Source organism: Sinocyclocheilus rhinocerous, unplaced genomic scaffold (assembly GCF_001515625.1).
Source record: "Sinocyclocheilus rhinocerous isolate Xijiao unplaced genomic scaffold, SAMN03320098_v1.1 scaffold1292, whole genome shotgun sequence".
NCBI classification, from domain to species: Eukaryota; Metazoa; Chordata; class Actinopteri; order Cypriniformes; family Cyprinidae; genus Sinocyclocheilus; species Sinocyclocheilus rhinocerous.
In genome coordinates this window covers 1,516,078-1,530,563 of record NW_015656599.1, presented here as the reverse complement: position 1 = coordinate 1,530,563, position 14,486 = coordinate 1,516,078, and the positions used below count along the sequence as shown (strand labels likewise).

At 33.7% G+C, this 14,486-nt stretch overlaps 2 protein-coding genes across 4 annotated transcripts in view; one reads left to right on the top strand and one right to left on the bottom strand.

The window, feature by feature from the left end:
* Positions 1-1,613: 1,613 nt before the first annotated feature.
* Positions 1,614-5,350, bottom strand: LOC107720347 (myelin-oligodendrocyte glycoprotein). The gene is made up of 5 exons (XM_016528027.1): positions 5,293-5,350; positions 5,177-5,256; positions 4,252-4,292; positions 3,826-4,152; positions 1,614-2,523 (listed from the first exon to the last, which is right to left on the bottom strand). Exons 2-5 carry the CDS (start codon positions 5,194-5,196, stop codon positions 2,405-2,407), a joined length of 507 nt encoding a protein of 168 aa, XP_016383513.1. The 5' UTR covers positions 5,197-5,256; positions 5,293-5,350; the 3' UTR covers positions 1,614-2,404.
* A 582-nt stretch (positions 5,351-5,932) lies between these two features.
* LOC107720382 (sentrin-specific protease 7-like) overlaps positions 5,933-14,486 on the top strand; it is a 38,279-nt gene continuing 29,725 nt past the window's right edge. For 2 of the 3 annotated variants that reach the window (XM_016528073.1, XM_016528071.1), the window contains exons 1-7: positions 5,933-6,215; positions 7,819-7,923; positions 8,211-8,311; positions 9,540-9,779; positions 9,878-9,975; positions 11,989-12,170; positions 13,901-14,201. In XM_016528073.1, the coding sequence (XP_016383559.1) occupies positions 6,174-6,215; positions 7,819-7,923; positions 8,211-8,311; positions 9,540-9,779; positions 9,878-9,975; positions 11,989-12,170; positions 13,901-14,201 (1,069 nt within the window). In that variant the 5' untranslated portion in view covers positions 5,933-6,173. The remainder of the gene's footprint in view (positions 6,216-7,818; positions 7,924-8,210; positions 8,312-9,539; positions 9,780-9,877; positions 9,976-11,988; positions 12,171-13,900; positions 14,202-14,486) is intronic. The other variant, XM_016528074.1, reaches the window with a different exon arrangement.

Sequence of the window (14,486 nt, the reverse complement as noted above, 5' to 3'; positions counted from 1 at the left end):
GACTGATATAACTGGGGGCAACAGAACAGCTGAAGATCAAGCTCCAGAGTACAAGAACAGAGTTGAAACATTCCCCGAGTATAAAAAAAAGCCAACTTCTGCCTCAAAATCAACAATATAAAAAAAAATCACGCGGGGAAGTACACCTGCATCACCACAGGGCCATTTCAAAATGAGAAGCACATTGAACTTTTTGTCAAAAGGTGTGTAAAATTTTGACTACAATTTAAAATTCAGAATGAAGTTGGTATTGACTGATCAAATTAATGTTACAATCTTTATTGCTGTTTCATTTCACAGATATACCAGAGGAAAAAGAGAACAACAGGAAGTCAATTGTATTACCGATTGTTTTTGTGTCCGTCATTCTGATTTTTGTCATTGTAATTTATGCATCAAGGGAATGCTTGTTACTGACAATCAACCAATGCTGGACACAATGTTGGAAGTATTTCTGCTGCATTTCACAGGTGAGAAATGAAACTGCATTTTAATTGACATTTCATGCCACATGTAATATGTCAAACATTTCTTTCTTTCTTTTTTGTTAGATTATTTCTCTGTTCCTGCATCCCCCGTTGAGGGTTTTGTTGGAAGCTCGGTTGTCTTGTCATGTTTTATCCATCACAGTGAGTTTCAGGACAGAATTAAAGATGTTAATGTACACTGGCGGTACAATAACAGCAAAATTGTGACTGATATAACTGGGGGCAACAGAACAGCTGAAGATCAAGCTCCAGAGTACAAGAACAGAGTTGAAACATTCCCCGAGTATAAAAAAAAGCCAACTTCTGCCTCAAAATCAACAATATAAAAAAAAATCACGCGGGGAAGTACACCTGTATCATCACAGGGCCATTTCAAAATGAGAAGCACATTGAACTTTTTGTCAAAGGTGTCTACAATTTTGACTACAATTTAAAATTCACAATGAAGTTGGTACTGACTGATCAAATTAATGTTACAATCTCTATTGCGGTTTCATTTCACAGATATACCAGAGGAAAAAGAGAACAACAGGAAGTCAATTGTATTACCGATTGTTTTTGTGTTCATCATTCTGATTTTTGTCATTGTAATTTATGCATCAAGGGAATGCTTGTTACTGACAATCAACCAATGCTGGACACAATGTTGAAATTATTTTTCTTTTCTCCGTTACAGTACTTAAATTCATTTTTTAAAGTATCTGTAATTTGAGTATTGTGCAAAATGAATTAAAATTACACTGAATGTTTGTCAAAAATCAACATAAAGAAACACCAAGTATCTATTGTTTCATATGAATGTTCGTTCATACTGAATGTGCACACTGGCCTATAAAAAGCAGTTTAACTCTACATAAGGGTGGTGCTTCTAACGGGAGCTGCCATGTTGAGATCACATGACCAGCTGAGCTCACTTTATCTCAGTAAACCCCTATTATTAGACACTTCTGGAACAAATTGATGGATGCGAACTTTTGCATGAATTTTCTAGATAAATGTAATATTAACAAAACTTCTACACTATAACAATAGATCCAAATCACATAGAAGTACCATAGGTCTAGTATTATGACATCATCGATTTTCGATTAACCCACCTCTAAATGTCACGAAAAATGCAACACACTTTAGTTGGTTGCTTTACATGTGGGTCAGGTTCTTCCTTAAGTAGCCAGTACAATTCTTTCTTTTTATGACTTGCTTAGTAGACAAAAGTAATGCAATTCACTTGTGTATCTAGTTTCTTCAAACAGCAAACAGAACAAATTTATTTGCACTATTTCAGGCTGCATAGCACTTTTACACAACAGAGTTAACACAACATGCTTGAACAAGTCAAATTCAACATATAGAATAAAATAAATTAAAAGGGTCAAATAAATTTAATTAAAACAAATGTAAATGATACAATTTTAAATAAATAAATAAATAAATGCGTAAAGCTAGTGCAAACATTTTAGTGGAACTGATCTGCCAAAGGTAAACTAGTAAACAGTTAACAATTCACATTTTGTCAATTTTCACATTTCATCAAACCTTCAGGATTCCTAAAAAACAAAACAAAAAAGTTATAGAGTCTGTCAGGGTAGATGCAATATTTTATCTGAATGGAAAAGAGGTTGTTTCTTAATACCATTTTTACAATTATTGCTTTTGTGCACTGTACATTTTCTTGCAATGTTTTGCAAGCTGAATGACCAAATCCAAAGTCCGAATCCACTTCAGTAGAGTCCAGTGAACAGACATTTTCTTATGGCATTTACCCTGATTATAACAGGCCTGATATGTAATTGTGTGTGTGTGTCCAATTGTTTGTCATAAATAATATCTAGATGCTAGACACAATGCAATGTAATCTTCAAGTCGAGGCTCACTGTAATTAAAGCACACACTGCTGAACTATATGCAGTCACCACTCACACACAGAGCAGAACAGTAGCAGAGAAGAGAGGAAATAACAGAGATACAATCCTCTCTGCTGTGGTTTCAACTCCACTGTTTGAGCCTGGCTTCTCTTGGATTCCTCTTGGTTTCTCTAAAACATAAAAACAATGAAAGAAGAATGAAAAAGTGTGGCATGTAGGCTAGTACACACTCACTGCACTTCACAGTGTGGACAACCATCAGCAAAAGCACTCAAACTCTACAGGTGAAGTGTGTAATGTCTGTGCCACAAATGATATCAAACGAAAGTGCAAGAATAATCATTTGTTTCCAAACAGGTTTCCCAAACATTCAAACTTCTCCACTCCTTCTGTCTTCCACCTAGACAACTATTTTGAGTCGTTACTCACTGATTTCACATTTGGATTTCAGATTTAGTTTTGATTGTTTACTGTTATGGAAATGATTTTGTTTGTAAATCATGTTTCTTCATAATCTGTTTTGTTTTAGAACCTGTTATTTTGTTTTTCAGATCTGTTATTTTTCAGACTAGTTCTTTTAAAAAATGTATTTGGTCAGAATTGTCATTTTGTTTTAGAATTTATTTTGGTTGTTAGATCTGTTTTGCTTTATAATCTGTTATTTAGTTAATCGTATTTGTTTTAGAATTTATTTTGTTTGTCAGACTGCTTATTTTGTATTAAAATACATTTAGCCAGATTTGTTATTTTGTTTTAGAATTTATTTTGCTTTATAATCTGCTATTTTGTTTTGCAATTTATATTGCTTGTCAGACTAGTTATTGTGTATTACATTTTATATTGTCAGATTTATTTTGTTTTATCGGAATTTTATTTGTTGCTCTGTAATCTGTTATTTTGTTTGTCCGACTGGTTATTTTGTTTTAAAATTTTGCCAGATTTGTTATTTGGTTTTATAATCTGTTTGTCTAACAGACTGTTTTTGCATTATTATTATTATTATTTTGTCAGATTTGTAGTTTTGTTTTAGAATTTGTTATTTTATTTATGAAACTAGTGGTTTTTTTTCTTCCTACAATATGTTTATTTTAAAGATTTGTTGTGTTTTTGAGATTAATTTTGTTTTGGGATTTTAATTTTTTGTTTTATTTTTGGGTCTCGTTCGAAACTTGCTGTTTTGAATTTCTCGGTCAGTCCACTTCTTCACTAAACGGCTTATTACAGGTAGCCCCGCCCCAAACCCACACCATTGGTCGAGGCAGAAATGATGTGCAAGACTACTTGCAAACAGCTGAAAGTGTCAAAGAGCTCTAGTATTTACATTCAGTACATCGACCTATGAACAGCTTACTGTGCAGCTGCCTTTACACATTAAACTGGGATAACAGAAAATATTTGAACATTTAAAAGAAATACACACTTCAATACCAATCATTGATTTTTAGGAGCAAATTATAGTCATTTCATCACACCTCTGACTTGAAGATTTATGCATTTGTTGAGATCAAACTCTGCATTTGGGATGAAGCAGCAGTACGACCCTTCATCACTTTTCTGAAGATTCCCAAGCCTGAGGGAGAAGTTTCCTTTCGAATACTCTGCAGGGAACGTTTCAGTTCTGCCCTTGTACTCTGCGTCCTGCTCCTTCGTCGTCCCTTGGCCATTTAGTATGTCGTAAACATTTTTGCTGTCGTTATATCTCCAGTGTGCAGTGTTGACTTTTAGTTGCCCGGTCTCAAGACGGCACGGCAAAAGTGCAGAATCTCTGATAAAACCCTGAACTATGTCCTGCACAGATGCTGAAACAAAAGCAAAGACAGACCAGGAACATGCAAAAGACAGTCAATGCTGAATTGAAAGTGGATTCAAATGAATATCAGTACATTTTTTGTGCTTACCTTCATTCAAAAGTAGTATAAAGAAACAGACGAGCAACGCACTGCAAAAAACAAACACAAAAACTGTCACACAGACACAATAAACAATGAGGAACTACTATTCACAATAGTAAAGATATGCCTCAGGGTAGTTACTTCTGTTTCTTAAAAATAGCTTTTCCTGAGGGGACTGACAGACTTCAACAACAGGCACTGCAGCGACACAGAGGTCAACGGAACGTCATTTACGATGACAAAAGTGGCTGACGAAACCTATAGCAGTGAAGTTTATATAGACAGGCGGCTTTTGTAGAAGTGTGAAGATACAGAAGACGTTTAGTGAAGAAAGTCTGGGTCACTTTAAATAAGCTGGACATTTATATACATTTACACCAATGGTAATGGACAATGGCGTATTTGGATTATTAAAAATCTTTTAAAACAGATTCTTGCTTTATGCAATATGATTACATAAATAATATAATTAATTAACCTGAAATTACCTGCAACAGGTGCAGTCTGACGTTAGATATAATACAAACACATAAACTATATCATATAATATACAGAGTAGGCATAAATATATGCAATAACATTCGATTTGCTTTCATTTATTTTTCACGAGTTTTGAATAAACGAGTTGTGTTTATGTTCAACTAGCCTGGCAAGCTAGTTATTAGAAATAAAAGCTAAACGAGACCTAACTGCGCAACCAGACGGAACGAATTCCTTGGAAATTACAATTTTCTGTTCCTAACAATATTTCGGACTCGTTCTCATCGTAAACGAATCGATATTTGTAGATGTATAGTGACTGAAGCTTAGCTAACACAAAGCCTGTAACGTTAGCTAATAGCAACACTGAGTGTGGGCTTTTGTCCTGAAGGCCAGAGAATAAAGATGTCTAACGTTACTGCTAGACGACGACATTTTCTGCACAACGTACCTTTTGAGCATCATGGACATATTTATACTAATGTAAACGAACAGTTATTGGAGAAATTAAGAGGAAATTTCAGCTTAAATATAATAGAGAAGCTTGTCCCTAATTTGCATGATCATGGACTGGATAGTGCGCAACTACTGAACATGCGCAGTTCATATCTGTTTATATTATCTTGTTGTGTAAAATAATAAAAAGTTTGATTAAAAGTATAAGTAGGCTACAGTATAAGTTTTGTATATAATGCTAGTGTGTTTGTTATTTGCATTATTTAAACAATTTTCGAGTAGGCCTATGCAATATAATGTAAGGTGTTACCTTCATCAAAAACAAAACAAAACATACATACTGCAAAAACGATCACAAAATGTTTTTGTTTTTTGTCATTGGTAGTGGTTTTTATATATAGTTTGTAATTAATTTCTATTTTAGTTTTAGTTGTTTTAGTACATCAGGTTAAACTAAATTAAAATGAGAAATGCTGCCTTGGCAACTAGGTAAAATAAAAAAGTTATTACTAATGACAATGTTTTTTTTATGGTTTTAATTTTAGTTTCAGTTTAATTTTAGTTTTAGTTTTTTTTTCTTCTCTCTTTTCGTTGGCTGATATGTCCCATGCCAAAAATGTCTAGAAGATGGAACATTGTTAATTAAAAAATAAATAAATAAATAAAATAGTCTCATTAAGGGTTTAGTATAATCTTCAGATTTGTTTGAATATTATTCAATTACATAAAAAATCTAATAAGCAAACGATGCTTTATTATTTCGCAGTATTTTGAACACGTGATTTGATCACACGCTGTAATTCCTGCTGTACACCAGATGGCGCTGTAACGATGCCGATTATTTACCCGACAACCGCCAAACTGCAGACGAAGAAGAAGAACTGGGACGAGCGTCGCACATAAACAGAAAGAGGGATGCCCACTTCTTAGTGCACTTATTGATGTTCTGCTGACCAGAATGATTTAGAAGTGCATTCACCCGTTTATAGCCCATGCCTGATATTCGTAGAGCGAGTCTCAGACAGGTGTGTGCTGTAAGTATGGCGTTTAAGAAGCTTAAATCAGCTCAGATCTGTAATAGTAATGGCCCTGGAGTGCAGCAGCCAATGCTGAATGTTTAAACTGATTGACATTAATCACATTCATGATCTCTAGAGGTTCTAGATACTTATATTGTAATTATTATTTCTAGTATATACGATTATAGCTCGAGCATGGTGTTTTATGTCCTGTGTTTGATTAGAGGTCAGTGAGATTGTAGCAGAATTGATAGTCAGATAGACATATACACAGTTAAACAGCCTTAAAAATCACAACCCTGTGTGAAATGAGCATTTTGAGGACGTTTACTGGATTATTCTGATATTTTTCACAGCTTTGGTCACTGCTGTTCACTTACAAATGAAGTCTAGATACTCAATTAAATTTTGCAAGAATAATAATTATGGAAGACAGAAAGATTCCCAACCTGAGCTGCTTGGAAAGATTTAAATTGTGCATATTGGTTTATAAAAATAAATGCTGAACTTACAATATCTGGGCTGCCAATATCACAATGACTCTAATAATAATAATAATTATTATTATTTTGTAACTAGAACACTATCCTTTTAAAGATCAAACTGCAAATAAGTGTGTGTAAATTGTAGCAGATCTGTATATTTCTATTTATTTACTTATGAAAACCATAATCTTATTTTATTTTTAAAACTTTAGTCTGTTTTATTTTGATTCATTGTAGTAATTGGCATACTGTAATGTTAATAATAATGTTTTGCATCATATGTAACAATATCAATTATAGTTTGAGTTCAGAGAAACACATTTATGGTTTAGAGACTAAAATATATATAAACATAGTTTAATCAAGGTCTTAAAACGTGCACAAATTTGCACATATTAAGGCATTAAAAAAGGTCTTAAATTCATAAAGTATTGGCATTAAATGTTGCATTCACTGCAAAAAAAAAAAAAAAACTTCAGCGTTTTTGTCTTGTTTTCCAATAGAAATATCTAAACTTTCTTAAATCAAGATTTACTTGAGAATGAAGATAAGAAGTCTTGTTTTCTGAGGAATTGAACGAGATGAAGTGAGCTTTTGCTTAAAACATGAAACAAATATCTGTCAGTGGGGTATGATTATTTTTTCACTTTATTTTGATCAATTCCTCAGAAAACAAGACACTTCATATCTTTAGTTTGCATCTCATGTAAATGTATGTTTTGCAGGTACAGTTAAAGTTATTATTTCCATATTTTACTGGAATATGTATGTATGTAAAATGAACTAAAAAGTAATGGAGATCTGTTGGAAATACAACTCATTGTGTGCTTCCTAGACATTTACATTTTGAGAACATACTAATTTATTAATGCTTGGTTTTTCCTTAATTCCGTCCATTTATTCCTTAAATGTTCTTTACTTGGTCTTTAAAAGTCTTCACCTTCATAAAACCTGCAGAAACCCTGATTATACAAATTTCAAGTCTGTAAATTTAAAAAAAAAAAAAAAAAAAAATCCAAAAATACACACGGTTTGCTATAGTATATTAAGCTGATTTGTCTTGGTGTAAAAGTAAAATGTTTAAAAAATATGTTATAATTTCAATATCCTAACTAATATAATGTGTGTTGTAGATGGCAGTCCCGTTCAGAATCCCCAAAAAGAAGCAGCCGTCAGGTTCATGCAGTCTTGACATGCAGTCTCCACTGTCTCGACTGCAGGACAGTAACTCATACAAGGTAATGATGGCATCATCTACACCAGGGGTCTCCTGGAGGGCCGGTGTCCTGCAGAGTTCAGCTCCAACTTGCCTCAACACACCTGCCTGGATGTTTCTAGTATTAGCTGGTTCAGGTGTGTTTGTGCTGAACTCTGCAGGACACCGACCCTCCAGGACCGAGTCTGGAGACCCCTGATCTACACTAATACACAAATGTTTGTATAATCAGCCAATAAAATGTGTTATCCATTTAGTCCCATTACAGTCTCTTTATATAAAGCAACTCAAATATTTCTTGTCTCACAGAGGCAGTGGGGTTCAGTCACTCTTAATGGAAGAACGCCTCATAAAAGCAGTTCTAATGGAAATATGCTGTTAAAAGATGGTCAGAGGAGTGAATCAGTGAGGTGAGACTTCAGAATACCATGCTTTGTATGCTTTGAAAGTTTGGAAACTGTCACTAGATGGAGCTGTTTGTTCACTTTGTAAGTGGTGTGTGCTAAGACCAGCTTCACTGTTACACTACCACTCCAAAGTTTGGAGTAATTATGATTTTTTTTAAATATTTTTTTTTATGTTTTTGAAAGAGTCTATGCTCTCCAAGGCTGCATTTATTTGATAAAAAATGCTGTAAAAACAATAATATTGTGAAAAAATATTACAATTTAAAATAACTGTTTTCTATTTTAATATATTTTAAATTGTATTTTAATCCTGTGATGCAAAGCTGAATTTTCAGCACCATTACTCCAGTTTTCACTGTCACATGATCCTTCAGAAATTATATTAATACGCTGGCTCAGTTATTATTGGTGCTCAATTATTATTAACGGTTCTTGTTATTAATGTTGAAAATTGCTGCTTAATATTTTTATGAAAACTATAATACAATTTTTTTTTCAAGAGTCTGTGATGAATAGAAAGTTTAAAAGAGCATTTATTTACATTTACATTTACATTTAGTCATTTAGCAGACACTTTTATCCAAATACTCATAATTTATTTGAATTATAAAACTTTTGTAACGTTATAAATGTCTTTACTGTCACTTTTAATGAATTCAATGCATCCTTGCATTTTTTTTTTAACTTCTGAATGGTAATGTTTCCACAAAAAATAAATAAATCAATTAATAATTAAATAAGAAGAAATGGTTCTTGAGCATCAAATCAGCATATTAGAATGATTTCTGAAGGATCATGTGACACTGAAGACTGGAGTAATGATGCTTAAATTCAGCTTTGATCACAGGAATAAACTACATTTTAAAATATATTCAAATAAACAGTTATTTTTAATTGTAATAATATTTCATAATAGTACTGTTTTTTTTTTTTTTACTGTATTTTTGATCAAATAAATGCAGGCTGTGTGAGCATAAGAGACTTCTTTCAAAAACATTAACAAATCTTAGTTATTCGAAATTAATTCCTAACCCTAATTATTAAATTGTGCATCTTTTGAGCAGCCAGACTTGCATTTTTTTTTTCCTAACGGATGATAAAACAGGTAAAAGAAAATATTGATTTATGTTGTAACAATGATCTGAGCCACATTTAGAGAGAAAAACATCATTAACAGTTGCATAACGGCACATATTATTTTTTGTATTTGTGTTTTATTTCTCAATTGCAGACCCGTCAGGCCGTCTCTCAGTTCTGGGGATCTTTCACCGGACTCATGCATACGCACCTGCTCAGATAACATTCCCAAAGGAGCTGCACGTGGAGTATTCAGTTTTAAAATGAACAAACAGCCGATAAAAATCAGCCCTGTTCAAGTGAACTGGACACCCAGTAAGGTGTCCGAGACACCCGGTTTCAGAGCCCAATGTCAAACTCCCACCGCAGGCAGAGACTTCACAGGAAATAACAGGTGAGAATCTGAACCATGGTATGGCGGTTAGTGAATGTGCTCCAGAGCAGGAGATTTCGGTATGATCTAGTGGGTTTTATAGCATATATGTTTATTAGTTTCAGATGGAGACCCAAAAGAGCATCAGATACTCTTCTCTGCCATGATGAGAACCATACGGGCGCGTCTGCAAGCTCTTCGTTCAAGACTCGCAGAGGTACAGCCATGTCTTAAGTATCATTACTATTTTATATATAGAAATGTATTCATATTTAATTAGCTTTATTTTTTATGTTTTCCGATTCCATTTTAATTTCAGTTTAATAATTTTATTGTGTGTTTTTGTCAGTTTTATTTTTTTTCTAAACGTAATATTTATTATTATTATTATTATTATTATTATTATTTATTATTATTTGTTTTAGTTTTAATTTTTTCAGTTTTAGTAATTTTAGTACTTAACTAAAAGAAAGTTAGAAATGTTGCTTCGGAAATGTTTACTAACAGTATAACTGAAACTTTTATTTTAATATTTTATTTTATTTCAGTTAACTTTTTATATTAAGTACATTATTATTATTATTATTATTATTATTTAGGTTTTATTATTTCATTTTTTTTTTTCAATTTAATTAATTTTAATACTTAAACTAGGGATGCACCGATACCGATACTGGTATCGGTATTGGGCCCGATACTGAGCTCCTGTACTCGTACTCGTTAAAATGCCCCGATACCAAACGCCGATACCACACAGCATGTGATAAGTGCCATATTCAGACAAAAAAACACCGACAACTGTGATAATGTGAGAAATGTTGCAGGTGTCTGAATACATTTTGGTTTGACTGTATCTATTTGATAAATGAAGTTAACCAACTAACATTATACATACTCTTTTGGTTTCTGTACCCAATATTAAAAAAATTTACAAATGCAATGAAAATATTGGTATCGGTACTCGGTATCGGCAAGTACCAAAAATAAAAGTATCGGTATCGGGCGAGTACTGGAAAAAGTGGTATCGTGCATCCCTAACTTAAACTAAACGAAAGTTAGAAATATAGCTTTGGAAATGTTTACTGACAATATAACCAAAACTTTTATTGTAATATTTTATTTTACTTCAGTTAACATTTATTTCAGTTAATGTAAAGGTTTTTAATAGTTTTAGTTAACACTTGTCGGGTTAATTCATTTTCGCTCTTCTCTCGTGTTCACACTCAATCTGGATTTCACTTTCTCCACTTGTTGAAATGTAATGCTCATTTAATTATGTTTATATACATATGTAGTTAAATATTTGTTAATATATAAAATGTAAATTTATATAAATAAATACTCATATAAGAAAAGGCGTGGAAGTTATACATAATATAACACTTTTTTTTTTTTTATTTATTATTACTTGGAAACTATTTTAGAACTGTGGTGCTGAGTATTGCATACGCACACACCACTCACATTTTCTTCAGAAAACATCAAAATATAAAATAAAATTAGCTATAAATAAAAAATAAAATCGACTTCATACTGATTCTTGCCAAAAACACAAACACAATATAGGATGACTATTCCTGTGTAATTCGGAAAGCGACTTGGTTTCTCCCTAATGAATTGGATTGTTAAACAAAATAAGCAGTTAAAGTAAACTGTAAACTTTGGCTGAGATATCTGCTGTAGATTATCAAGAAGCTAATGAGGGAAAATGCCCCAATTTTTGGGCTTTACTAAGTTCTGCATCTCTAAATACCTTAATGATCAGCTTTGTCTCCTCTTTCCCTCCATTGTGCTTCAGACAGTATGTTTAACATCTCACTGCTCTCTCCTTTCCTTTGACCCTCCTTCACTCCCTGCTCTACATAATATTGGACGGCATCAGAGTTTTCCTGGCTTCGGATCGATGATAAATAAACAAATGCTTAACTTTATGGATCTGTTAAAATGGTCCTGCTGCTCTCTTTCTCATTGGCTTTCTCTCTTATACTCTGTCTAGTTCCACGTCTCCGGGGAATTGGGCGATTTAGCCCCGTTTCATGACTGATGTGACCTCCACCAAGGTGGAGGAATGATATTTGGTCAATAAGGCCGTTTTATATGTACTGGGGACTGTGTAAAGAGAAAAAAACAGTTGTTAAGAGAAGGTTATGTGCTGCTTGTAAAATCCCAGAGTTTTTTTTAATTTTTTTATTTCTATTTCACCAAGTTCTCCATCATTCCATCTTTTTAGGCCTGGATCCGGGGGAACTGGAGACATGTGGGCTTTTCCATGAGGAAGAAGAAACAGAAGGGACACAAGGCCATTCTCAGGTGAAAGAGACACAGAGGTCATCCACTTTGGAGGACATGGCACACGATGCGCAGACAGACAGCAAATTAAAGTCCACAGGTTCTGTTTGTGACGTCTATAAGGTGAGATGGTGTTCAGGTCTGTCATTAAAAGACATTCAAGTCCAGACCTCTAAAATATCTTTAGTACCCACAGAGTTCTGCAGAATTATTAAACTTTCTACAATAAAGTTTTAGCTCATGAATATTAATTACATTCTGGCATCTGGAGTCCAGTCGTGTTACCTAAACAAAGTTTGTGAATTCACCATATTAGGGTTTGTATCGAGGAAGGATATGAAGCCACACCAGTTTGACCAAACTTATATTTATGAACCAAAGCTTAGCATATTACAGTAATAAAGTCTTTGCGCATGAATATTAATTAGGACTTTCAGAATATGTCATGTTTGGTCATATCAACTTGTACAATGTCATAAATATAAATTGCCACACTTGTGTTGCTCATAACCTTTGTGGACCATTCAGTCATGTTAACTAATTAATATTCATGAACCAAAATTTCACCATAGGGGGACTGATAGATATTAATTTGTCCATAGCAATGTTGTTCCAAAGTCTTGGCTCATAAATATAAATTAGGTTATCCTGATGTTACCCCATAACCTTTCAGGAGCATCCAGTCACGTTCAGTAATATTCATGATCTGAGCTTTCATAGTAGGGCTCATAAATATTAATCCGATCGTGACGTCATTGCAACACTTTTTACAAATCATACTGTGGCAAATTCTTGGCAAAAAAAATGTATTAATTAGGTCTGAGATTGGTTTATAACAGTCCTAGAATGGATTGAATAATATATTGGCTCATTAATATAAATGAGGTCACACTGGCCAACCAGTCATGCTACTTAATCAATATTCATGAGGCAGACCTTCATCATAGTAGGGCTGATATTACATAAAGGATTACAAATCGTGCTATGGCAAAGTGTTGGACCATAATGTTAATTAAGTCTGATGTTGCTTTAGTATAGCCCTGGAGCTTCCAGCCATGCTATCTAATTCATATTGTTGAGCTGAAGTTTCACCATAGTATGATTCGTAGTCATTAATTTGGTCATACTGATGTTGTTACTCGGGTAGTGAAGTAACGATTCCTTCCTACATGGCAAATTCTTAGGTAATAAATATTGATTATGTATTTCTGGTTATGCTGGATCATACCAACTTGAATGATGTCTTGGTTCATAAATATAAATTAGGTCACACTGACCAACCAGTCATGTTACCTAATTAATATTCATGAAGCAAACTTTCATCATAGAAGGACTTGTAGTCTTGGCTCATAAATATAAAATTGGTTATATTGATGTTGCCTCAAAACCTTCCAGGAGAATTCAATCATGTTACTTAATATTCATGATTTGAGACTTCACCGTAAATATTAAATATCATAAATATTAATTAGGTCATAACGTCATCTGTACACTAGTGGTGGTATTACAAATCTTACTATGGTAAAGTTTTGGCTCATAAATATTAATTAAGTGTAATGTTGTACTACAACCACCCTAAAGCATCCATAGTCAACATGATACGATTAGTACATATCTAGTCATACTGACGTTGGTACTCAGTTAGAAAATTTAAGATTCCAACTATGTTTAAGTGTTAGGTCATAAATATTAATTACTTCATGCTAAGGTTGCTTTGTAGCTTTTCTGAAGTGTTTGATTATGTTACCTAATTAATATTAAAGAGCTGAACCTTTGCCAGTTTTGGACAGTGTGTTGTCTCACTCCACTAGGGTTATCTGTAACCTCTTTGTTCTTGTCCCTACTGACTTCAGAACGCAGCAAACAAAAACAAAAATGGAACTGTGTTGAATGAAGAATCTGTTTCCAAACCGTCCAATCATGAACCCAGCCTCCGCTCAGGCCGCTCTCTTCAGGAAGCTCCAGCTAGGCATCTAAGGGCCTCTGGAGAAAGAGCTGCCATCTCTGTGCCTGTTAGAAAAGACCTGGTGACTTCACCTCCAGAGGCCAAGAGCAAAGACCCTTTTGGGTCTTTTTACAGCAACAGATTGAGGAGGAAGCCCCAGGTTTTCTGCAAGACTTACAAGAGATCCAAGCCCAGCTCCACAGAGCCGAGTATGTGTGACTGTCTTTTTTTTTTTTTCTTTCTTTATTATTATTCTTTCCACCACTTCTCAAACATTGCTTTGAGTGCAAACTTGCCTTATTTAAACTTTCTTACCCTCCAGGGAGGTGGGTAGTGCGTTTAACAGCTTTAACATGCTGTGTATGCCAACTTACCCCATAAAAGCTTGAAAAAAGTGAACGTGCTGCCTTTTTCTTTAATGGAAGACTTATTTCTTAAAAGCACTGATTGGCAGAGGCACCATATATATATATATATATATATATATATATATA